A 24,957-nucleotide genomic window follows, 5' to 3' on the forward strand; every position below is an offset into this window, starting at 1 on the left:
TTAGACAGACAGGATGCCGTTTCACTCTGGAGTACTTTGATTATCAGAGAAATTTAAGGGTAGGTCAACGACTACAGACCCTCAGTGTCAGCCACCCAACCTCTGAACTCCAGAGTCAGATTGAAGTGTTTGTGCTGGTATGCTGTTGTGGTCAAACATCTCAACATTGCCGTTGTTGGATGCAACTTAAATCACACTGCCATAATCTTTTTTGAAGGAAGAGGCCTTCCCATTCCAAACAAGTCGCATTTATTCAGTCTTGTTCTGATCCTGCTGCCTGTAGGATGCTTGGTGGAGCGTTTTTCTATTTCTCTAACCTTTGCATGGTGTGGCCCTGGGGTGAACTTGCTGCTCTCTCCACATCTTTGAAGATTGACAGCCATCTTAAACGGTCTCCAGTTTGATTAATCTTTCTCTCTGCAGACTTTAAATTGCATGATAATGCCCTGATAACCCTTCCCAGACTGATAGGCAACTGCGATTGTTCCTCTGAGATAAACGGGCGACAACTTTTTCGGAGTCAGAGCTGGACTCTGACTGCAGAGATTCAAAGGAAAGCTGTCTTATCTCCTGGTAGCAGCATTTTTTCTGTCTGTGCTTCTTGTCTCTTTACTTGGCTGCTGCATCATCCACCCAGCTACAAGATTTGATGACCAGGTAGGACGAGTCCCGGATGAGGGACAAGGTTGCTTTGCAAGGGCCACAGGGATTTAGCCAGGCATTAAAGAGAAAGACCAGAGAATTGAGAGAACAGCACACGATGATTGATGAGGCTCCGCTTGAGGTTGAGGTTGCTTTTAAATCTCCGGTTTCTCTCATCATGGCGTTTTCCCAAGTCTGATGATTTTGCAACAGAACTTTTCATCCCATTGGGAAAGCTGTCCTCGTCAGTCAATGTGACCACCTCAGTCACTTTGTATTTCAACATAGCAAATAATTTACTGGTAGGAGTGAGAGAGTAAAAGCAAAATAACAAAAATTAATAGAAGAGAATAGAAATAACAATGTACCAATTAACGGCGCCAATTTCCTCCTGAATTTTGGGAGATCGGTGATCAGCCGATACTCGTGTGAAGCTGATATTATTCTTCGAGCTTATCTACCTCAGCAAAGGACTAAAAATCAGATGCTGCTTTCTTTTGCTCTGCTGTGAGAGGCCGCCAGGTCATCTCTGCACTTTTGCTATTAACAATAGTCACCTATCACTAGGTGAATCAGCGACTTTCTTGCTATATTCAGCACATTTAAGACAAAAAAATTGGTACTGGCCAAAATCTGATCTTTTTAAATATCAGTAATCGGCGATATTTGTAGGCGAGTGCATGCCTTTATTGTGGGGAAAAAAATCTGGTGTATAGCACATTAAAACAGAAATTAAGAAAAGTCTAACTTATAGCACAAAAAAAAAAATGCTGCGCAGTTATTAAAAGTAGCATGGGTGTGCCGATAAATTGACTCTTACTACCTTAATTTTGGATGTCTGTCAATCGGCCGATAGTTGCTTGTGAAACCGATCTTATCCTAGCATTGCAATTCCATAATTGCACCGCTTAGGGTGGCAGCACATCGGAGAAGCTCTGTTACTGTCATTGAGATTTTTTCTTTTTTTTTCTCCAGACTTTCATTTTTGTGTTTCTGGTGGAAAATTGCTTTTTTGGGAAACCGTTCCTTCTTGTTTTGGATGCTGTGCAGCTGAACACATTTTTGCTTGAATTAATGAGCTGCATTTAATTTCCCTTTGGGAACAATAAAGTATTTTTGAATCCAATCTACCTCAGCCACTGTTTCCTTTTAAGCTGAAGTGGTGTGAGTACAAGGAACTGTATGAAAACTTCCCAGAAGCTTTCAATAACACTGTGAGCAAGGCAGAAGCTTTAATGTATGCTTCATTTCCTTTCTCGTCTTTGATGAATCTGAACATGTCTCTCCTGTGCCATCATCGTCCTGCCGCCGTGCAGAAGAAGAGCAGAGAGGAGAGCTGTGGTGAGGGCAGCGGAGTGGAGATCCTGGAGAACAAGCCTTACGAGGACGGCCCGGGAGGGTCGGGTCAGTACACTCACAAGGTTTATCACATCGGCAAACACATCCCATCCTGGTTCTGTGCCATCCTCCCTCAGGCCGCCCTTCGTGTGGAGGAGGAGTCCTGGAATGCTTACCCCTATACACGAACCCGGTGAGGAAACACCGCGCAAAGACAGCGTGACGCCGTCACACATACATGCTAGCATCATACATGCTAACACCGCAATGCAACAGCAAATAGCATTCAATTTTTATCAAAAAACCCCCCAAAACAAAACAAAAAAACAAACATTTTGAGCTTATTCTCAGAAATTTTGTAGGAAAAACTTGGAAATTTCAAAACAATTTTTCTTTTTTTACTGTTGGAAATGTTCTCGGTTTCAATAACTGGTTACCATTTTCAATTTTTGAAATGTCCATTTTCTAGAACATTTCTGAGACCTCACCTCAAGTTCTTAACTTGGGGGAGGAGGGAAGACACTAACAAGAAAGAGTCAGGTTTCATATGGCTTAATTGAAACATGACTCCCATCCATAAGTGAAACAAACGGCGCTGACGTCTTCAGCAACTTCCACTTTGATAGATCATATTCCTCTGTATTCAGCTTCCCAGAGTTTCAGGAACTCCTGATCTTCTATGGAAGTTCCTTGAAAAAAAAAAACTTCTTGAGAAATGTGGACGGTGGATGATAACATTAGCACTGGGGACGTCTGTACTGCTGCACCATGTTTAGCATTGAGATGCTATTTTAGGCTTGAATAGCTTCTCTCACAGGCTAACTCCTTTTAGCACAAGTTACAACACAACAAGTCTTTTCCAGAGTCCCACCAGATCGTTCTTGGAAACAAAAATGACCAGAAACATGCAAATACAAAAGCTCCGACTCAGGACTTTTTTTATTCTAAAACAAAAAAAAAGTGATTAATTGCGTAGCGATTTTGAACTCATTAAGTCCATGTAATTAATCGAAATGAACGTTTCAATCGAGTAAACATGAATGTGTGGCGTAGCAAATTACAGTATTTGAAAACTCCCAGATTCATAAAGGCCTACTCATGTCTCACTAAATGCATTTCAGAACCTTTTCCAGAAAACAGTTGAAGAAAGAATAAAGTTTATTTGGTTCAAGCAACAAACTTCAGGACAGTCACTCACAAAAGTAACAAATGGAGAAAGTTTTGTTTTCTGCGTATTTGACAGATTGAGTTTATGTTTGGGATTTGGTTTCCGTCCTAATAGACCGCTCCTCTTGTTTCCCAGATATACTTGTCCATTTGTTGAGAAATTCTCCATAGACATTGAGACGTATTACAAACCAGACACTGGAAATCAAGCAGATGTCTTCAATCTATCCTCCGCTGAAAAGAGACAGAGGACTGTCGGTGAGTTTATTTATCTATCTAAACACCCGTTCTCCAGGCCATTACTCTCGAATTGTTCCTTTGGGATCCTCTGTGTGATTGTCATCCCCTTAATAAACAGGAACCAAATCGGCACGGCGATATTTGCGGTGGAAGCTGCGGCTTGCTGTAACACGGGCACACAGGTTGAGGAGTGTTAGAGCTGGGGTTGAGCCTCTGCATACTAAAATTCACTGGGGAGCAGAAGAAATGTTGAGTCTGCTGCTGACACCTTTCTGCAGGGCCTGATTACATAAGAGACAGAAAATCACACATTTTTCTTCTGGCAGCTCGTTATTGGTTCTGGTTATATCTGCAGCTCGGATCTGCCTCGGTCTAACAATCCATTATGTTTTCCGCAATCCAGACCCTATAGACATCGTGAAGGACTACATCCCTCCCCATGAATACCTGGTGGAAGAAGACCCCAAGCTGTACCAGTCAATCAAAACCAGACGGGGCCCGTTGTCAGAGGACTGGATCGAGGAGATCAACCACAACCCTGGGAAGTCCGTCGTCATGTGCGCCTACAAGCTCTGCAAGGTGGAGTTCAGATACTGGGGCATGCAGTCCAAGATCGAGCGCTTCATACACGACGTAGGTAAGTATTTGGGTTCTGGTGTCAGAGTGTTTATCCTCAACTCATAGATTACATGAGCAGAAAAAGCAAAATGTAAAAAAAAAGTTATTTTAATATTGAAAAAACTTAAAACTCATGGAAGTTGGTGGCAAAAAAGATATATGTATTACAAGTGGGCTTATTATTCAAAGCTTAAACACTTCTAGTAGCCATGAACAACTTTGTAAGTGCTCAAAAAGTAATGCCAACGGTGAGCACCCTCAGGAAAATTATCTTTATGTTCAAGATAAATAGCCTCTGAGCTGAAGATAGTAAGTTCTAGAAAACAACATTTAATTTCCACAAGCTGATCTATAAGTGATCCATATCAGTTCTAGAAAGTAATCTTTAAGCTAAAGAAACAAACTTTTGGGTTCGGGGAAGGTACCATGCAAGTTCTAAAAAGTAACCTCTACGTTTGTAAAAGTAATCTGTATTTTTGAAGAATCTATCTCTAAGTTCTTTGAAAGTGCCAGATAAGTTCTAGAAAGTAAACTTTAGGTTAGATAAACTCCATCCATCTGCCTGTCCGCATTATGTCTCACCTCCAAAACTAGAAGTATTGGCCAAAATAAGAAATTTTCTTTCCAACATATATGTGGCTAATGACTGTTTCAGGTCTCCGCAAAGTGATGGTCCGAGCCCACCGGCAGGCGTGGTGCTGGCAGGATGAATGGTACGGTCTCACCATCGAGGACATCAGGCAGCTGGAGCTGGAAACCCAGCTAGCGTTAGCCAAGAAGATGGCGCAATACAGCCTGAATGAGGAGGGGGGAGCAGAGACCAATGGCTCCTCTGTTAGCCAAGATCAGGAGCAGCCGGGAGAGAACCTGGGGTCAGCTGCAGAAGTCGAGGGAACGCGCGGAAAGCTTGGAGATTCTCTAGAGACGCGAGGAGAGCTCACCAAGCAGTGGTCCACCTCTTCCAGATCGTCCAACAGGTCTTCAAAGAGAGGAAGTTAGTGGAGCTCCTTACTGATTACTCCTTACCGTACTCGGTGCTAGCGTGGCTAACACGATTACACTTTAGTAAAAAGCCTTTTCAGGTGAAATAAAATCTTTAATGTATGTCAGATACGGTACACATTGCATATTGATCTGTTCAGCTAACGTAAGGCTGTAACAGACAGGCTTCAGGATGTAGAAGTTGTATCAGTACTGCCATTATGCTGTACTTGGCTAAAAGGTTTTCATAATGGATGTGTTTATTATTGACTATTTTTTCATTCACTAAACACAAAGAAAGCAAAGCAATAATAATTACACCAGCAGACACTTTGTTCTTATTGATCCTACGACGGTTGAGCTGAAAATGCGGTCGTGCTCAAGCTTTAATCCAAGCAAGGCTTTCCGTTTCAGATTTTGGAAATCTGTGAATTTTAGTTCCACAAACACGATCAGGATACCTGACATCGCCTGTACAGATACCCCACTGACAGTGGAGAACCATTTTTTTTCGAGTCCTGACGCAAAAACTTTGTCGGTCTGGTAGTCCACAATGTACATTAGCATGAGTTTGTGAGCCGGTAACCCACGTGATGGCTGCGCTGTGACGTAAAATGGGCATTAGCCAATGAAAGGCGGGCCCTGTGGTAAGGTCCATTGTCTGCTGGGAGCTGCCAGCAAACTGAGGTTAAACCTTTTCTCCGAACAACAAAATGTGTAAATATAGACGGTAACAAAAGGTTTTCACAAGATTTCTAACAGTTAGTAAACCCACTTGCAACAGCACAGGCGAGTTATGTGTGAATTCATACCTGAGAAATAATTCAATAAACCAGCCAATGACACATTGTTTCTTCGTGCACTAAGGAGGAAGTTTCAGTGCTTTTTGCTATGGCTCTCTAGCGCTACACGCCCTCTGCTGGTTGCATATGATTACTACACCTCCCAAATCAAATCAGGACATTAACGTATAGTTAACCAAAACTGAAGTCTGTAATGCATGCAAAATGCAGATTAGAGCAGAAAGAATAAATGTACCTCTGACTTATAATGAACAGATTTCATTCCAGAACAATTACATAACTTTTATTGGCATTTGATTAGAAACAACCAAATGAAATATTTTGTTTATGTTTGCAGCGAGTCCGTCTCACCACAGCATTTCAGAGTGGAGGATGCAGAGCATTGCCCGGGACTCTGACGACAGCACTGACGACGAGTTCTTTGATGCCCACGGTAACGATTATTGATTATTGTCGCACTGAAATCCAAATCAGCACGTTATGAGCAGCAGCTCAGGACCCAAAAGATTGATCCAGTTTGTCAAACATGCTCCACTGGAATCGGGACCAAGGTTTTGGTTTCAGACGTTTTTAAAGTGTTTGATGATTCCTAATCTTGTTATTTCCTGACAGAAAAGAGACATGCTGTCATAAATTAAAATTAATTGGAAACATCCTCAATTGAAAGCAAAACCGAAAAATAAATAAATAAATAGAGCAAATTTGTGTGACATTCAGCTACTCATTATCAATTATAGCAATTAGAACTGAAGTGGAGGTTCCCAGCTTTGTGCGTCGGTGGTGTAAATCGCTCCACATGAGAGGCTTTTTAATGCTTGGCTTTCAGATTATGAAAAATTATGTTTTTACCCTTCACAGAAGTTACTCCTCAGTTTCCACAAATTAGGTCCTAGTTCTCGGCAGCACCTCAAGCAGGCTGCAGCCCTCAGGAGCTTCTTCCTGCTTTTTTTTTTTTTTTAAAGCTCCACCTTATTTTCAGTTTGCCCAAAGCATACAGAACAGCGCTCAATGCTCAATATTAATAAAGTGCTGCAGAAAACTTTGGGCACGTAAAGGATAAAAAATATCCTCATTGCCAAAGAATGTGACTAAAATAAGTATTCTTGTTTTCAGACTGAACATGTTCAAGGCCATGTTCTTAAGGCCATTTAAAGTAAAACAAAGCAGCGTCTGTGCACATTTTCCAAGGACGGACAGTTTGATTGTTCTGCAGGTAAAGCAGATGGTGCTCAGATGGGGGATGGATTGTAAAATAGACCTTAACAAAACAAACTGAGATGCAATGGAAAGCAAATGTATTTCAGTTAGATTTTATGTGATAAATGTAACTTTACAACACAGAGAAAGAAAAATTATAGACATTTTGGAACACTATATGAAAAGAAATGTAAAAAAAAAAAAAAAGTGCCACCAAAAACCACAACTTGCTGAAGTTCGACTGTAATTCTTCAGAAGAAAAAGTCTTTTTTCTTCTGAAGATATTTTTGTCTGTTTTGTCCCAGTAAAATATTTTTAACTCAGATTTGACAGAGTCTCTGAGCTCAGCCAGCGCTCTTAGCATCCTTAAAACGCCTTAAGTTTGTGCATTTAAAATTAAGGCCTTAAAATGTCTTCAATTTCTTTTAAAAATTGTAATCTTGCCCTAAATACTTAAAATGCTAGCTGTTGTTTGTGTTTATCATGAGAAAGTGTAAATTTATTGTCAGGTAGCTGGACGATGCTCATCTTCACCACTGGCTCACTTTTGCTCCCGACCCATTTGAGGTCCGGTGGATTCTGTGCAGAAAAGCTTGGCACAACTAAATCATGCCTGTGACGATAATACATTTTGCTGTACAATAAGTTGTTCTAGAAGTTATTGCGATAAACGATAATATAGTTGTTTTGAGACCATTCTCAAGTATGTTAACAGTACCATTATAGTACTATTACAAGAGCACATCCTCAAAGACCAAAAAGCATTAAATTCTAATGAACATTTAACCCTGGAACCAGAAGCCATCTTAAATATCCAAAACTAAATAAACGAAACAACAAACAAATGTAATTATGAAGTTTCTGTAAACAAAACTGTCCTTCAAAAAAACAACTAGATGAGACCAAAGCATCAGACTGGAGACTTTTATCCTCCTGTTTTTGGTAGAAAGAGAAAATCAATAAATCATGCCAATCAGAATCATTGAGTTTGTTTTAATTTATCATGTGATTAATTGATTTATTGATTATCGTGACAGTCTTAGCACTAATGAGGTATAGAATATGCATTTTTATTTTGTAAATTTCTCTTGTAATTCACATCTTAAATTGAATTTAAAAGCTTATTTAAAGGCATTAAATCTGAAACCCGCAGAAACCCTGACGACAGTTTCCTTGACTTGACATGAACATGCTCTGATCTAAATCAGCCGATTCTTCCGACAGCGTGTGCTGAGTCACCGAAACTGAATTTGAAGATTTCAAAGAGCCATAAACCACAGTCTGTGTAGAAAATATTGCTTTCAAGAAGAGGATGGTGCTACATGTGAGTTCTTGTGGTCGTTTTGCAGAGGACCTGTCGGATAACGAGGACATGTTCTCCAAGGAAATCACCAAGTGGAGCTCTAATGATCTCATGGACAAGATCGAGACAACAGAAGTGGATGAAGCACAAGGTAGACGACCATTCATGATATTCAGTCCAGAGAAAACTATAATTGTAGATAAAATAATTCACTTTTAAAAAAAATATATCTGAGTTGTTGATTTCTATTCAAACAGAAGCGTATCAGGAGTCGAGTGAGGAGTACAGCGTCACTGAGGACACCCAGATGGAGGTACTGACTTCACTCTTACTCTCACTTTAACTACATGGATAAAAAAAAATCTAATTCTAATAGGCAGTGACTCATCTGCTAAATAACCTTTGACCCACCATGCTGGTGTAGGTAGAAGGACTGTCCGTCCCCTGCAGTCTCCAGCCAACATGTCTATTAAAAATGCTTTTTTTGTTGGTCAGATGTAATATTCTAATCTTAAATGCAGCGTTTTCATTTCAAATCATCATGATCAACAAAGCTTTAAATATCAGTCTGTTATTAATCTATAATGCTAAGTAAACTAACTTACATAATATTCTAATTTATTGAAAATTCATTGTATCCTTTTTTTCATTACTCTAAAATGTATTTCCTGCCGTTTTCTCATCAGACTGATTCATTCATGAGATGATCTCAGGGGTTTTGCTTCCAAATCTTTTCCCACCATCTTTCCTCCGATCCTCTCTCCACAAATATTTCATTGTGTTCACCTTCTTTATCTTTTGTTTTTAATCAAATCCGTTCCCTTTCAGTTCCTTTTATTTTGATTTTTAACCGTTTAACCCAGATTTGCAAATGTTTCTGTGCATACCTGAAGTTTCCTTTCCTTAACTCAGATTCCTCATTAAATTGGTTATTCTTACAACAATGCAGTAAAAATTCTGAATCTTTAGCTTGACATAAATAAAAAAACAAACTTTGTGCTTCATATTTTACTATGAAGCATAAAAACGGGAAACATTAGTGATTTATGGCTTCTTTTTTTTTTTTAAACGTTTGCTCCGTCTTTCCTATTAACCAGCCCTTGTTTTTTCCTTCTGTGTCTCCCTTCTTGTTGTCTGCAGGACTGTCCGTCCCAGCAGTGTCCCCAGCCGTCCAAAATCCACGTCCTCATTCTGGTCCTGCATGGTGGTAACATACTGGACACCGGCTCTGGTACAACAGCGTGTTCATCTTTGGAACATTTTTCAGAAAACAAAAACCTCTTATTACTCTTATTTCTGTTCATGGTCACCTGAACGCATTCTTCATCTCAAGTTTAAGATGAGCAAAGAAAAGTATCAAAAGAGCTCAATGAAGATGTAATAAAAGGAATATATATTTGATTCAGATTTGTGAACACATTAAATTAGTGAACTTGTTCTCTAAGCCTAGATAAGGTGTTTTAAGATCAATCTGACAAAAATCAAAGACAATAAAGGTAAGACTAGTTGATTGGAAAAAAGGTTTTTATTTGTTGAAGAAGAAATGGCTTTTTTCTTTTTTTTCTGTCAATTAAATTACAATTATGCAAATTAAAGGGGCAGTATTATGTATTTTATAGACACATGGAGCCATTTTATAGCACTAGCAAGTAACTGTTACCTTCAGTTATATACAGTCTATATATTTGAAATATGACACAAAAGAAATTTGACTTTGTAATTTAACACCTTAAAATTGGGCCTCTGTCTCTTTAAGAAACTCCTGCTCTTTCTGAAATCCCGCCTTCAGGAAGTCATCACAGCATGGCTCTTCTATTAACCCTTTCATGACATTTTTATGAGCGTTTCACTGAGAAGTAGCTCCTATACTGAGCTCAGCAGATGCTCAGTTCCACCAGGTGTTTGCTGATTGTTGCTGGCTAGTCTGAAGGAGCTGAGTGGGAGTGTGTGGGGGGAGGAATGCTCTGTGAGGCGGAAACCTAGAAACTGCATATCAGACGAGGAGCTGTGCCTCTAAGGCGGAGCTAGGTCCACCCAGGCATTTTTCACAGCTGAATGGTTGCCATGGAGATTAATAGATTTCTCAAACATGCATGAAAGAATCAAAGCAACACTCCAGGTGTGTTTTTGGTGAGGAAATAACATTATAACACGATTTAAAGCTCACAAAAGTTGACATTACGTAATACTGCCCCTTTAAGAATACAGAGATGAGATTTACTAAAATACTTTTGAAAGGTTGATGAAAGTTATGCCTTTGGTTTTTTGTTTTGTTTGTTGGACTGCAGGTGATCAGAACAGCAAGCAGGGAGACGTGAACACTCTCAGTGGGGCTTTTGAGACCGTGATGAGGGTCCACTACCCTGCGGCGCTCGGACGCCTCACCGTCCGGATGGTCCCCTGTCCTGCTGTTTGCGTCGATGCCTTCTCACTCGTCTCCAAGTGAGTGACAAACATTTCAGTAACACGTTGTCAAACAAACTCAGCCCGCTAAGCTAAGCTAAGCTAAACTAACACGCTCCGCCTCAACGACCTGCAGTCTGAGTCCGTACAGCTACGATGAGAGCTGTCTGTCCAGCAGTCAGGACCACATCCCGCTCGCTGCTCTGCCTCTCCTGGCTACATCTGCGCCGCAGTACCAGGACGCCGTGGCAACGGTCATCCTAAGAGCCAATCAGGTTTACAGTGACTTCATCAAGTCTCCAGAAGGAGCTGCTTTCAGTGGCCAGGTTGGTCAGAGTGTGACAGTGGAGAAAGGAATATGTCCGGACAAAGCGGATTTGTGAATTTCTGACGGTCGGCTTCGCCTTCATCTTGCAGGTGTGTGTCATTGGGGACTGTGTGGGAGGGATCCTGGGCTTTGACGCGCTCTGCAGCAGCTCTGTGACGGTCTCAGAAAGCCAGAACAGCAGCAGGCGGGGCAGCACCATCAGTGTCCAGGTACACGTCTGATCTCTGACCATAACTCATCTGACTGGCTGCTCTGAGTTGGAATAGTCAGTTAAAGTAGTGCGTTTGGTTAAAAAGTGTATGATATCAGTTCTTAAGAAACTAATCTAAAACTTTCAGCCAGCTAGCTGAAGCTAGAGCTGTCACAAAGAAAACATTTCTCACTGAAACTTAGAATGTCTGAATGAATCTGAATGTAAAAATGCTGCTTTCATGAGGCAGAATTATGTCAATCTGACTGTTTTAAGCTTTGCATCATATTATAAAGTTGTTCCCCACAAAACACAGACCTGGAGTGTTGCCTGAATTTTTTCATGCATTAAAGTCCTTTAATCTCCCACGGCAACCATTCAAGCTGTGTAAAACGCCTGGGTGAACCCAGCTCCACCTTTGTGGCACATCTCCTCCCCAGAAGGAGTTTCCAAGCTTCCAAGCACAGGGCAGCCCTCTGTAAGGCTCCTTCAGACTAGCCAGCAGCAATTAGCAGACACTCGGTGGAACTGAGCATCTGCTGAGCTCATTATAGGAGCTACTTCTCAGTACAACTCTGGTAAAAACATTGATAAAGGGTTAATAGAGGATGATTTGATGAAGGTGGAGCTTCAGGAAGAGCAGGAGGTTTTAAAGAGACAGAGGCCCAAAGTCAAGTCGTTAAATTATTGTCGGGTTTCTTTTAAGTCTTATTTGATATTTGCCACATTTTTATAAGAACTAAAGGTAACATATTTACTTGATTGTGGTATAAAATGGCTCTATGTGGCTAGATAATACATAATACTTTGGTTGCAGCCTTTCTGCTTTAAAAAGCTGACAGAACATCAAATGAATGGAATATGTAAAACCATGTTCTCCATCTTTGGTTCCCAGGACACAGAACTTCTCTCTCCTGGTATCATCATAAACAGCATCTCCCCGTCGTCGCCGTCCCTCGAAGGCAGCCGCCACCTGAGCCGCAGCAACATTGACATCCCGCGCAGCTCGGGGCCCGACGACCCCAAGAAGCAGCTGCCGCGCAAGCGCAGCGACTCCTCCACCTACGAGCTGGACACCATCAAGCACCACCAGGCCTTCCTCTCCAGGTGAGCTACGGAGGGAGACAGGCTCCCGAACGTCACCGTGAACGGATCCGGCTCACGTGTGCTTTTCGCCGTTTCCCTCCTGAGCAGTCTGCACTCCAGCGTTCTCCACGGGGAGCCCGGGTCACGGCGCTCCAGCAACAGCACCATGCTGGACGGCGGCTCCCTGGGGAAGTTCGACTTCGAGGTGACCGACTTCTTCCTGTTCGGCTCTCCTCTGGGGCTGGTGCTGGCGCTGAGGAAGACCGTGGTCCCCTCCTTAGACGGTGAGGAAGGCTCCTTGGTTTCTGGGGTTTGGCGCTCTCTGACACGGGGAGAAGGACTCAGTGTCGCTTCGCCGCATCTCCGGAGCAGCTGGGTGTCAGAGGTCAGAGGTCATGTCTCTGTTCTCAGAGGCCGAGGGGCCATGAAGTACGTGATGGATGAGCTGACGTCGGTCTGACTGCTGGGTCCTGTTGGGGGTTTGATGGGAATCAGGCTCTCACGCAGCTGACTGAACAGATTTCCAGTTAGCAGAACATTTATAAGTTTCCTTTATTTCTACTGAGAAAGTTTAAGAAAGAAAAGAAGAACATTAGTTACTAATTAAATAAAATGATTTGAAATGTTAAAAGAAATCAATGCAGGAGGTTTAAATCTCCAGCCATTTGAGAAATTGGAGTAAGTTTAATAAAATACGATATTTCAAACAACAAAAAAAGATAATATATGTATGGTAACAACAGAGGCATTTAGAATAAAATATAATAGAAATGAAATGGGCTTTATTGTCCCGAATTGGGGAAATTAATAATTAACAGCAGGAAATGGAGACACATAGATTCACACAGAGATAAAACAGTATTAAAATCTACTTTTTAGTGTCTTTAGAGGACAGTAAAAAAATAAAAAAAATTTGTTCTGTACAGTAATTATAAAATTACAACATACTCTGCAGTTATCAGAAATACTTCAAAGAAATGTTCAACTATAGCATCATCTTTTACACATGCAAAGAATGAGTATTAAAAACAACAAGCTAGATACAGTATGTAAAAACTGATGTTGGTCCTAATTTGATGTAGTAATATATAATTTGTTTTATTTATTTTTTTATTCAGAAAATAGTACAAAACAAACATTACAAATGAACAGAGGTATAAAATAATGAATAACCAATCAGATAAGAGAACAAATGACAACAATAACATAAAGTTAAAATGAATAAAAAAGGAGGCACACATCAAAAAACAAAACAGATCATAACCAAGTGGTGTCACAACAAAACATAGATTTATTTAATGTGAGTTAGGATGCTTTGTTTTTCTTTTAATCTTGGCAGTTTTTTTTCCCTGACATATATTATTATTTCCTTTTTCTCTAATATCCCTGGTTTTGATTCATCTTGTTTTGAGTAGAAGTGGGAAAGAGAGAGAGAAAACAACATTATTTCTATTTTATTTGTCTCTACTGTGCCTTTTTCCACACTCCTCTGTAAACTTAAGACATGAAACTGACAGCCCTTTCATTCATAAAGCTCAAACAGGTGTAAATATATTGCTTAAATAGGTTAAAGAGTGAATAAAGATGTTCTGTGTTCTGGCCGGCTGCAGTGTCCGCCCTGCGTCCAGCCTGTCAGCAGGTCTACAACCTGTTCCACCCAGCCGACCCGTCCGCCTCCCGCCTGGAGCCGCTCCTGGACAAGAGGTTCCACCTGCTGCCCCCCTTCAGCATCCCTCGCTACCAGCGCTTCCCCCTGGGGGACGGACACTCGGCTCTGTTAGGTTGGACTGCAGACACACGCGTCCTGCCACCGATCTCTGCCGTTCCCTTTAAACACCAGGACATGTCGCCTGTTCCTTTTTTGTCTCCGGGTCTTTAGTGGACACCGTTCAGAGCAACCCGCAGCTGCTGATGGAGCCCGGCGGAGGGCCGTCCCAGCGTTGCCATGACAGCCCCGCCAGCGAGACGTCCATCCTGGTTCCGGTCCTGAACTCTCAGACCTCTCTGGTCCATGGTGACGGTACGTTTCCAGTCCGGCTGATCTTTGTTCTCTTTCAGCTGGTTTTAGTTTAGAAATTTTGAACCGAGCGTCTGCTGGAAGGTTAACCTGGAGTTCCTGTTGTCTTTATTTAGAATTAAAAGCCTGATTAGCTTGAAGCTAACAGCTAGCCTGAGAGAGCAGAGGGAGTTTCTACTGTCCTAAAACTTGTCCAATATCAAAAATATCTCAGCGGTTTTACTTTTACTTTTTCCTTTTTTTAAACCATCAACATGTGGAATAATTTTTTTTTTAACCATTTACCATTTAGTCATTTTCTTTCTTGTTTTTGCTTCCCTCTTCTTCCTGTCCTGCTGCTCCCTCTTGTGGTTGTTGTGTTGCCTTTGGTTTTGGGTTCAGTTTTCAAAGCACATAAAAAAGTAGCAGCTTATAGTCGGAAAATTACTAATTCTAAACGTTTATTCTAAAACGAAGATGCAAAGACAGTTATCCACTGCGGGTGAAGCTTACAGATCTTTTAACAGAACCCAGGGTCAAAAATCTTCAATAATCCTTTAAAACAAACATTGTGCAGATTGTTTTTGCTTCTTCACATAATCCTCTTCGCCGCCTCCCTCAGTGGAGGTTGACATTGGCGATCACTCAGATCGTCATTATTGTTTGCAATAAACTCCTGATTCTCTCCTCTGTCTCAACAGCTGACTCTCTGCAGTCTCATCTCCATGCCGATGGTCTGTGTCTGACCTCCACATCGCCGGGAGTCCCCCACCTCCGCTGCAGCCGCAGGGCCAGTGAGGCCAGCCTGGCCAGCCAGGTGTCGGGCCTGGCCGACTCCTACACAGCCACCAACATCGCCACCAGTAAGTCCGTGGGACCGACCGCGGCGTTGGCCTGGGATGTGTTCACGCGCTGACCCTGTTGTTCATTCGTCCCCCACCTCCAGCAAACAAAATCCACTGTAAGAGGCCCAGCCTGCTGTCGCAGCTGCCGCTGCCGCACAGTAGATTCACCTCTCGAAGCGCGACTATTCGCTTGCACAGCAAAATCCGTCAGGTGTTCCCGAGAGCTAACGGTGTGGAGTCTGAGCCGAGCTCAGACCCTAGCTCTGACATGACCTCTGACCTCACCGATGTCACATCTGACATCACAGACCTCAGCTCGGTGCCCCCGTCGCCCCGGCTGCTGAAGAACATAGAGCAAGGTACCCTGGCAGTGAGTGAGGGGCGGTGGGACTGTAGGACCTCTCCTCGTTCCCTGAGCTCTGCCCGTCTCCCGCTCTGTCTTCCTCTGTAGGCCCGTCTCTAGAAATAACAATAAAAAACCAAACCCTGACCTTTGTAGGCATCCAGGAAGTCTTTCTTACCAGAAAGAAATAAAATGACTCGCATGACGTTTCCTTTGACACCTTCCTGCCAGTTTGCCTTTCGAGCCCTCCGAGTGCGACACCGGTCACTTCCTGTTTTCATCCATAGAGCCTCTCAGTCGAAGTGGTTTAGACGTAGAGTTCTTCTGAAGCCAACAGTAAGTCCTGATTGTGTCTCTCTGCTCCTGACTAGTTGCGTCGCGGTGGTGGGGCAGTAAGCGCATGGACTACGCTCTGTACTGTCCCGACGCTCTGACGGCGTTCCCCACCGTGGCTCTGCCGCATCTCTTCCACGCCTCCTACTGGGAGTCCACAGATGTCGTCTCATTCCTTCTCAGACAGGTTTGTGTGCTTCACTCAACCCAGAGCAGGAATTAGAACAAACTTGGAATCCAGAGGAACTCCTGTTAGAAAAACTACTGATTACCTTAGACCAACATTTAGCATTAAGTTTTTCATATCAGAGAAACTCATGCTAGGTGACAAATCTAGAACAAACTTAGAAAGTACCGTTTACTTTATAGAATCAAACATGGAGAACCAACAATCTGATCAGGTCAGGAATCCAGAGAAACCCCAATTAGTTTATTAATTACCAACTACTTATTCTAAGTCTTATTAAACATGGGGAACCAATATGTAGTTCTACACTTTTACCTTTTTTCTGTTGTTTTGTTTGTGTTTCCTTCTAAATCATTAAAGCACTTTGATCTGCCTTGTTGCTGAAAATGTGCTCCATAAATAAAATGACCTCATCTGTTGCTATGGAGAATCCAAGCAGCATGTTAGATCCCTGGGATTCCTCCAGTCTGTTTCCTCAGCTCTTGTTGGGATAGTTCTGGGTGTTTGAAGTAGTTTGGTTGTTCTGTAAGGTCACTATTGGTAACAGTAGAACTGAGGTGTCAAACCCATTTTAGTTTTGGGCCAAATCAAGATCATGAAGGCTCTTAAAGGGCCGGTTGTGCCAGAATGTATTGATAAAACTTGTTAAATAATTTTATTGAAGATCTTTTCAGTCCCTCCAGGATTTTGTGATGCTTTTTGTGATTTTTCTTCTCTTTTTTTTTGCAATATAAACAAACTTTTGTCTTTGGTACTAATTTGGAAATATTTGCGAAATGTATTTATGATGGTAAATGGGACTTTTTATTACTCTGTATGGCTCATGGACCGTCAATTGATGCCTTAATTGACATCAATTAAGGCTGTTTAGTACAAGTAAGAAAGTTTTTGACGATTTTTGAGAAAAATCTGCAATAAAATCCTAATTATGTTTTAGTGCAAGAAGGTGCAGGGATTTGTTGATTTTGTGTGAATTTCCATAATAATTCTCAAGAAACTGGAGGGACTGATTGATATAAATTGGCAGTAAACAGATAAACTCTACATTGGTTTGATAACATAATATTAGTCTAAGGTGAAAACCACAATATTGTAGCATCCTGCAGTACGTGAGAGAATGAAAAGAGGACATTTCCAAATTACTCCTGAACATTTTCTTTACATTAGTTCTGTTTTGGCCTCTGTAGGTAATGAGACATGAGAACTCGAGTATTTTGGAGCTGGACGGTAAAGAGGTGTCTGAGTTCACGCCCTCCAAACCTCGGGAGAAATGGGTTCGCAAGAGGACGCACGTAAAAATACGAGTGAGTGTGTTTCAATTTGTTTCCTCAAGGCATTGCTTGTGAAAGAAAAACATAGCTGCAGACTCAGGTTTGAGCTCTTTGAAGGAGTTTTTTCATTTTTATAAAATGTTTTTTTTTTAAATACATCCCCTCAAATAAACAAACATTTGTCCTTCCATGTTTTGTGCTTGTGACGGTCAGAGGAGCTTGTTTCACGCCGAGCACGGCCGTCTACTGAAACCGATTCTCTGTTTTCGTCGCTTCCGCAGAACGTGACGGCTAACCACCGCGTGAACGACGCCGTCTTCACGGAGGACGGGGCGCAGACAGTGACGGGACGCTTCATGTACGGACCTCTGGACATGGTCACTCTCACCGGGGAAAAGGTGAACGTTGAACGGAGGAGGCGAGGAATCGTCGTGAAGCCGGGTTAACCACGGCGCCGGTGAAACACTGAAGCTTTCTCACCTTTTTCCTTCGGCAGATCGACATCCACATCATGACCCAGCCTCCGTCCGGGGAGTGGGTCTACTTCGACACGGAGCTGACCAACAGCAGCGGACGCGTCTCCTACGTCATCCCAGCTAAGAAGCGACTGGGCATCGGGGTGTACCCTGTCAAAATGGTGGTCAGGTGTGTGAACTCACAACTCAAGTTAATCTATTTATTTATTTAATTAGGTTAAATCAGGTTATAATATATATATATATATATATATATATATATGCCTCTCGCCCGGAACGTTAGCTGGAGATAGGCACCAGCAACTGTGGCAATAAAATGTGTTTTCACGTTTCCCAGCTGGATCTTCTGACTCCTGCTGGTTTCTGCTTCTCTTCCCTGCTGTGTCTCTACCAGAGGCGATCACACGTTTGCAGACAGTTATCTCACCGTCGTACCCAAAGGGACAGAATTCGTCGTTTTCAGCATCGACGGCTCGTTTGCTGCCAGCGTGTCTATCATGGGAAGCGACCCCAAGGTTCGGGCCGGAGCCGTGGACGTGGTGAGGTACGGATGAACGGTGCAACAACCGGCAGGCTGTCGGACCGTCCGGATCCGCTCACCGCTTCTGCTACTGCTACTGCTTCCGTCCAGGTACTGGCAGGACCTGGGCTACCTGATCGTGTACGTGACGGGCCGGCCTGACATGCAGAAGCAGCGTGTGGTGGCCTGGCTCTCCCAGCACAACTTCCCTCACGGCGTGGTGTCCTTCTGCGACGGCCTCGTTCACGACCCGCTCAGGCACAAGGCCAACTTCCTCAAGTGTCTCATCAGTGAGGTGAGAGAGGCAGAAACCCACAGAGCGGGGTTTCCTGTCGTTCCCTCCACACTTTGTTCCCCCACCATGTCGCTCTCATTCCCTACCGATGCACACTTTCCCACCAAACCCAGCAGATCCAAACAGTTTTCACCTTTTTTTTTTTTAAATCATGTCAAAGTCGTCCAAGCTTCAGAAATAAATGATCAACAGCTAATTTAGCAATCGATTAATCGTCAACTGGAGTATACAGATCCATCAAACAGAGCGGATGCTACTTGCTTGGCAGTTTTAGCAACAAATCTGTCTTAGTTTGCGCTTTGTTACTAAACACATGTATAAGTTATGCTCTGCGTCCTGTAAATGGACGAATATCTTTTCTTAAAACTTTCTCTCACTTGTCGGCTCAGGCCCACATGAGGATCTTTGCTGCCTACGGCTCCACCAAGGACATCTCCGTGTACTCGTCCATCGGCCTGCCCCCGTCTCAGATCTACATCGTGGGAAGACCAACGAAGAAGATGCAGCACCAGTGCCAGGTATGGAACAAACCCGACTTACTGACGCACTGCAGGAGCAACCGGCAGAAAACTTTAAATTAGTCTTAAAGTAACGGTGCATTATGCAATAGTAATAAAACGAGGGGTCAAAATGTAATAAAACATCAATAAAGCAGCATTATTTATGTTTAGCAGTGCTTCCTGCTACTTTCTGCGTAATTACATGTTCTACTGGTCATTAGAAAATGTGGAAGTAACTCTTTATTTCAGAAATGATAATGTAATAATGTATGTGACGAAGGACCACAAACTGTTTGTGTTTTGTTGTAGATCCAATATGCATTTAAATGGAAACTTTGATCAATAATTGTTGAACTTTTTCATGCTCTCTGTCAGAACCGTCAGAACTTCCAGGGTTTCATTACGTTCTCCACACAGTATTACAAAATCCAGTTTTAATGGTGTTTTATTACATTTTAAAGCCTGATCTCATTACATTATTACATATCATGGCACTACATACTATAAAGTTAATATTTTACTTCATCTTGTAAAAAAAATACTTTATTTGATAAGCATTTAGAAATTCATCCAAAGTTGAGTCAGCAGCAGGTTTCAGCAACAAGACGCTTCAAAGTGATCAAATATAACACAATTAATCAATGTTCCAGTTATTATTAGCAATAACTGGAACAATTAGCATTTTAGCCTTGATTAAAAGGAAGTCAGTGTTTCAGCAGTTTTTCAGTTTTCTGGAAGTTTGGTTCTGGATTCAGAGATTGATATAAAAGCTGATAGATCCAGAACCTTGAAAAAAAGCTAATAAAACAAAACTCTTTAATAACCCAGGAGGAAAACGTCTCATCCTCTGAGTTTGTATTTCAGTATTTTCCCACATTAATTTGTGACAGAAATGTTTTTTGTTTTTTTTACCCTACTGTTATGGTGAGCCATTCGTTCATAAACTTGACCGTCTAACCTCCCCTGCAGTTCATCCCAGACGGCTACGCCTCCCACCTGTCCCAGCTCGAGTACAACCAAAGGTCTCGGCCGGCCAAGTCCACCTCCACCCGCATGGTCCTGAGGAAGGGTAGCTTCGCCCTCGGGGCGGCCGGAGGGGATTTCCTCCGCAAGCGCAGCCACATCTTCCGCACCATCTCCTCCCAGCAGCCAGGGGGCTCCGGCAGCCAGCCGGTACGGACCGAGCGCACGCTGAGCCAGTGCGAAGGAGAGCGCGAGCGCTCGTTCGCCGCCGCAACCCAGAGGAGCATGAGCATAGCGGCGGGTTGCTGGGGCCGCGGCAACAAGGAGGGGCCCAAGTGAAGTTTATGCAGGGAGCCAGAGACGTTCCGTGATCTCTGGACGGGACAAAGACCCGGACGGACCGGGTCGCAGGTCTGTAGGGAGGCAGAGACCAAAACATTCTGTAGCATGATCCTCTTACCATCAGACTTTTATAGGACGCATCATGTAAAAAGAAAATGAAATATTATAAGCCTTAAATTCTAACGGGACCGCCTCCTCTCTGTCCCGGCATTCACGCTCATGAGCTCAGGACTGTTTGATCCTCAATCGAACACAAGTCTGATCCAAGAGGTGTCTGACTTTTCTCCTCATCTTCTGCTCCACCGTCTCTGACAGCATGCCGCCACGGCATCAAGGCGAGAAGAGGCAGAAACACAGATAAATCATAAAACGGTTCAAATCAAAACACAAAAGCAGATAGTTTTGGTTTATTTTGTAACATACATGAAGAGGAACAAAACTTTATTGCCCCTTTTATTCCCAACTATAGAAGGAAATAAAAGTTTTATCTCTAGGGTATCTGTCATGAGTACTAAGCTCCAGAAACACTTTTTTTTTTAAATCTTTGAGTCATAAAATTATAGTCATAAATATGATAAATGTCACATATAGTTTATCCTGTTGGAGCCTGCTTGTTTCCTAAAGACGGAAAAAACACTAAATCTTACCAATTAAGTATCTTAGTACACTTGAAATAAGACTAAATAACTTAAATATAACACTTTAGCAAGGTAAATAAGTCAATCATTTTTGCATATAAATAAAAACTACTAGTTCCACTGGAAGATTCTTCTTAAACATTTAGTGAAAAAAATCACAAATATTTAGCTTCAACTTGCTAATTACATTCTTAGGAAGCTAAATATTTAGTGTCAAAGAACTTCAGAAAGGGGGCGCAGTGGTGGCGCAGGGGCAAAGCACAACCCATGTATTGAGGCCTTAGTCCTCATGCTGGTGGTCACAGGCTCGATTCCCAGCCTGCTGCATGTCCTCCCCTCCCTCATAACCCTCCTTCCTGTCAAACTACCTTCAAATAAAGGCCACTAGAGCCAACAAAACCTTAAAAAAAAGTACTTCAGAAAGAGTTAGCAAGCTCAAAATTAAGTTGGCTAACTAGATGTAATTTGAAGCTAAATTTTGTTTTAAGTGACAATAAGCTATCAGTGAACATTTATGGCTGCATTTATTTCATTTGGTAATGTCTAGCCGTTGCTAGTGAAGGTTGGATAGAAAACTTGTAGAGCTTGTATTGCTAACACAGCTAGCATATCCAGTTAGCAACAATTAGCAAATCCAATTTTTGGAACATGATTAAAATCTGATCCAGTTCTGACTTCAGAGATAAAAATACATCAAAAATCAAACCAAAACTCTCTGCTTTTCTACACACTAAAAGGAAAAAAAAAGTATAATTTGGAAGTTTGGTTAATGGACTGTGTCGTATCTAGTCCCAATTCCAGAACAGGATTGTTTGTCGTCCTTATATTTTTTTCAGTACACATTACAGGACAGCTGTAGTTTTTATTCCTTTTCCTTTCAGCGTGGCCTTTTGGCCACAAAAGGCCTTAAAATCCCACAAGACACTGACTCCACAGCGAGAACAGGAAGCAGAAAAACAGGGCATGCAGCATTAAAGCACCAACTGAACTCTGTACAGTCCACAGCAACTATCCCTTTATATAACCATCTGCTTGCAATACCTCGGACCCACCTGCTGGTGGCGCTCTGCGACCTGTAGCCGGGAGTCAGACAGACGGCGTTTCCAAGCTTTGTGCTCTTTTTGTGTTTCCACGTTATGGACTCAGTGTTGCTGATCGAGGACGATGACATGTGAAGCAGGAGTAGTTTTTATTGCACCAAAATGGCCGAAGAATGCGTGGAAATGTTTCAGCCTGAATGTTTCGTGGTGCGTTCAGGGGTGAATGTTGAGGTTGGGAGGATACGCCTCGTACCTCTCCTTCGTCTAAGACGACGTATTATGGGTTTTGCTGCTTTTCTTCTACTAAAATGTAGATTTTCATGCAAAATGGACTTTTGAAAAGAAGACATGTCATGTCTGATCCAGGAAGCCAGAGTGGACGAAACGGATGATGAGTTAAAGGAAGGCTCTGTAGACAACAGTCAGCTGACAGCAACAGTCAGGTGCCTGAATGGAGACTGAAATCAGCTCAGTTTGGGTCAGATGTTCATCTTGCTTTAAAAGTTAAACATGTCCTGAGCACAAAATGTGCTTCCATTTTAAGTGATGGAGGAGAAATTGCCTCAGTAGTGAGTCAAATTTTAAAACTAGAAAGATTTGCGTTTCCTGCGAAAATGCAGCGCGACTGCTGTAAGCAGAATGCTTTCGGTGAAAACTGCAGAAGCATTTGTTGTCCGCTGCAGAAAACTTGCACAAATGTAAAAAAAAAAAGCAGAAGCAGTGGGAAAACAGCAAGACAGTCTGCAAGAATATAGAAATTGTTTTTTTGAAAATGAGTGGAAACTTAAGTCAATGCTAAAAAGTTCCAGATAAGAGTTTCAGATGCTGTTACAGAACACTGTTTATAAAGCAAACCTATAAGGTATAAAGCTCAGAGTGCAGTCAGAGCAGAATGTAGCGATGATTTTAACTAATATACTACAGGTTGTGGTTTACTAAATATGTTTTGCAATATTAAGTTACTCATTTAGTTTGCAAACAGCATTATTTAAGCTAAAATGCAACAGCTAGCTAAAATATTTATAATAGCATGAAAGCTACCACTACATGTTGACATGGAGTAACAAAGTCCATTCAGAATAAAAAATCATATGTAAAAGCTAAAATTAGCCAAACTGCTAATGCTAGCTAAAATGCTCTCAATAGCGAGTGGACTATCACCAACATGTTAATTAACATCAACTCACTCCATTCAGTCTATTTTTTAGCTTTTAAATGAAAATGTGCTAAAATGCTACGTTATTAAAGAGGGCTAGCTCTAGCAAGTTGATCTATGGTAGCATATTCTGTTCAATATACAGAAACCCATGTTGGTAATGATAGCAACATGACAGTGTTACCTAACATGTTGGCTAACATTAGCTTAATCCACTCAGAACATCAAAATGAGCTAAAAGCTAATGTTTGCTTCAATGTTATTATCATGTTAGCTTTCACTAGGATGTTGTTTAAACTTAACTTTGTCCATTCAGTAAGTTAACTTTGGTTTTTAAGCCGAAATCGGGTAAAAATGTAATAAATGCTATTATAATCATGTTGATTTATGCTAGCATGTTGGATAACATTGACTTAATCCATTAAGTAAGGTAGGTAGCTTTAGTTTTTAGGTCAAAATTAGCAAAATAGTTCATGTTAGCAACCGTGCTATCTTTATCATGCTAGCTTGCTATTTCCTGTAGACGAACCCATACACGATTAAGATTATTCAATTACTTAAAAATGTAATTTGCCAGATGTAGCCATAGCTTTTTAACAAATTGTTTCAATATTTCATTATTTCATTATCAACTGCTGTTTCAATATTTTGGAGTGCTAACGGTAATGACCCTTTAAAATATTTCCTTTTCACCCTCGCTTAGACTGGAAGTGCATTCAAGACACAGGTGTTTAAAAATGAGGACCTGACTGTATTTCAGTTCAATTCATATAATCTGGATTGAACTGGATTAGCTGACTAAAGAGTCCTTCCATCCAGCCTGTGGGAGTTTTTGAAAGCTCTTGTCTGTTTCCACTCTGTGTGACCAACGATGTCTTCATCCCACAACAAAAGCCAAAATCATTCTCTAATACTGTAGTGAATCAACTATTTAACCTCATTGTTTCTTTTTGCACTAGTTTTCAGGAGCGTATGTAGTAGTTATTGTTTATGTCACTGTTTTTGACTGTAGTGAAATTTCCCCATTGATTTCTGCCAGGGTGAGAAACTCACTGTGTGTGTTTTTGCGTAGAAAGGAAAACGGTGTCAGTATCATGAACGTGCCAAACTGTGGCTGTAGATGAAAACAGGAAGATTCAGACCAAGAATTTTAAAATACGGCTCAGTGCAACCAAAATCAGACGACATCTTTTAGGTATTCATGTCGTTAATCTTTTCCGGTCCTCAGGACTACATTTCCCATAATGCTTTCAAAGTAAAGTTCCAGAAGTTTACATACCCTCGTGATGAATTTAGAGCTTGTAATCATTTAACTGAACCATTTTTTAAATAAATTAAGAGTAGCCTTTTAAAAGAAACTTAATTGGAAAAATAAATTACGCTATAAACTTATACTTTATATTTATAATAGTCACAAAGTGACCATTCATGGACACATTAGGTTGTTAATTGTTATAATTCTCAGGCAAATATATGATAATCCCAGCGACAGTGCAGTAATTTTAGACCTGTTGTTCTGACAGGACATTTGCCAGTAAGATTCGTAAAAGAATAAATCAGAAAACAACATGAGCTTCTTAAAGTTGTGGATTAGGCATGGGCCGGTTAACAATGTCACAGTGTAGCAAAGTACAAGTAAAAATAAAACTAACATTTTTTTTTAGTTGCCAATGGTACAGTATCAGCCGATATTAATAGTTTGAATAGTTTTTTACCGTATTGATCCAATAAATAAAACTGGCCCGATATTGACAAC

At 41.6% G+C, this 24,957-nt stretch overlaps 1 protein-coding gene across 2 annotated transcripts in view; it reads left to right on the top strand.

Annotated features, from left to right (window-relative positions):
* pitpnm2 (phosphatidylinositol transfer protein, membrane-associated 2) overlaps window positions 1-24,957 on the top strand; it is a 45,865-nt gene extending 20,908 nt beyond the window's left edge. Inside the window, exons 3-27 of one of the 2 annotated variants that reach the window (XM_008423354.3) lie at window positions 1,959-2,173; window positions 3,284-3,405; window positions 3,791-4,024; window positions 4,661-4,999; window positions 6,127-6,222; window positions 8,336-8,440; window positions 8,547-8,602; window positions 9,430-9,520; window positions 10,578-10,731; window positions 10,829-11,018; window positions 11,110-11,229; window positions 12,106-12,317; window positions 12,405-12,580; window positions 13,907-14,077; window positions 14,176-14,316; window positions 14,994-15,155; window positions 15,239-15,496; window positions 15,852-16,000; window positions 17,188-17,304; window positions 17,553-17,669; window positions 17,768-17,916; window positions 18,142-18,291; window positions 18,379-18,562; window positions 18,952-19,080; window positions 20,032-24,957. In XM_008423354.3, the coding sequence (XP_008421576.1) occupies window positions 1,959-2,173; window positions 3,284-3,405; window positions 3,791-4,024; window positions 4,661-4,999; window positions 6,127-6,222; window positions 8,336-8,440; window positions 8,547-8,602; window positions 9,430-9,520; window positions 10,578-10,731; window positions 10,829-11,018; window positions 11,110-11,229; window positions 12,106-12,317; window positions 12,405-12,580; window positions 13,907-14,077; window positions 14,176-14,316; window positions 14,994-15,155; window positions 15,239-15,496; window positions 15,852-16,000; window positions 17,188-17,304; window positions 17,553-17,669; window positions 17,768-17,916; window positions 18,142-18,291; window positions 18,379-18,562; window positions 18,952-19,080; window positions 20,032-20,364 (4,170 nt within the window). In that variant the 3' untranslated portion in view covers window positions 20,365-24,957. The remainder of the gene's footprint in view (window positions 1-1,958; window positions 2,174-3,283; window positions 3,406-3,790; window positions 4,025-4,660; window positions 5,000-6,126; window positions 6,223-8,335; window positions 8,441-8,546; window positions 8,603-9,429; window positions 9,521-10,577; window positions 10,732-10,828; window positions 11,019-11,109; window positions 11,230-12,105; window positions 12,318-12,404; window positions 12,581-13,906; window positions 14,078-14,175; window positions 14,317-14,993; window positions 15,156-15,238; window positions 15,497-15,851; window positions 16,001-17,187; window positions 17,305-17,552; window positions 17,670-17,767; window positions 17,917-18,141; window positions 18,292-18,378; window positions 18,563-18,951; window positions 19,081-20,031) is intronic. The other variant, XM_008423358.3, reaches the window with a different exon arrangement.

Source organism: Poecilia reticulata, chromosome 12, assembly GCF_904066995.2.
Source record: "Poecilia reticulata chromosome 12, P_reticulata-male-v2, whole genome shotgun sequence".
NCBI classification, from domain to species: domain Eukaryota; kingdom Metazoa; phylum Chordata; class Actinopteri; order Cyprinodontiformes; family Poeciliidae; genus Poecilia; species Poecilia reticulata.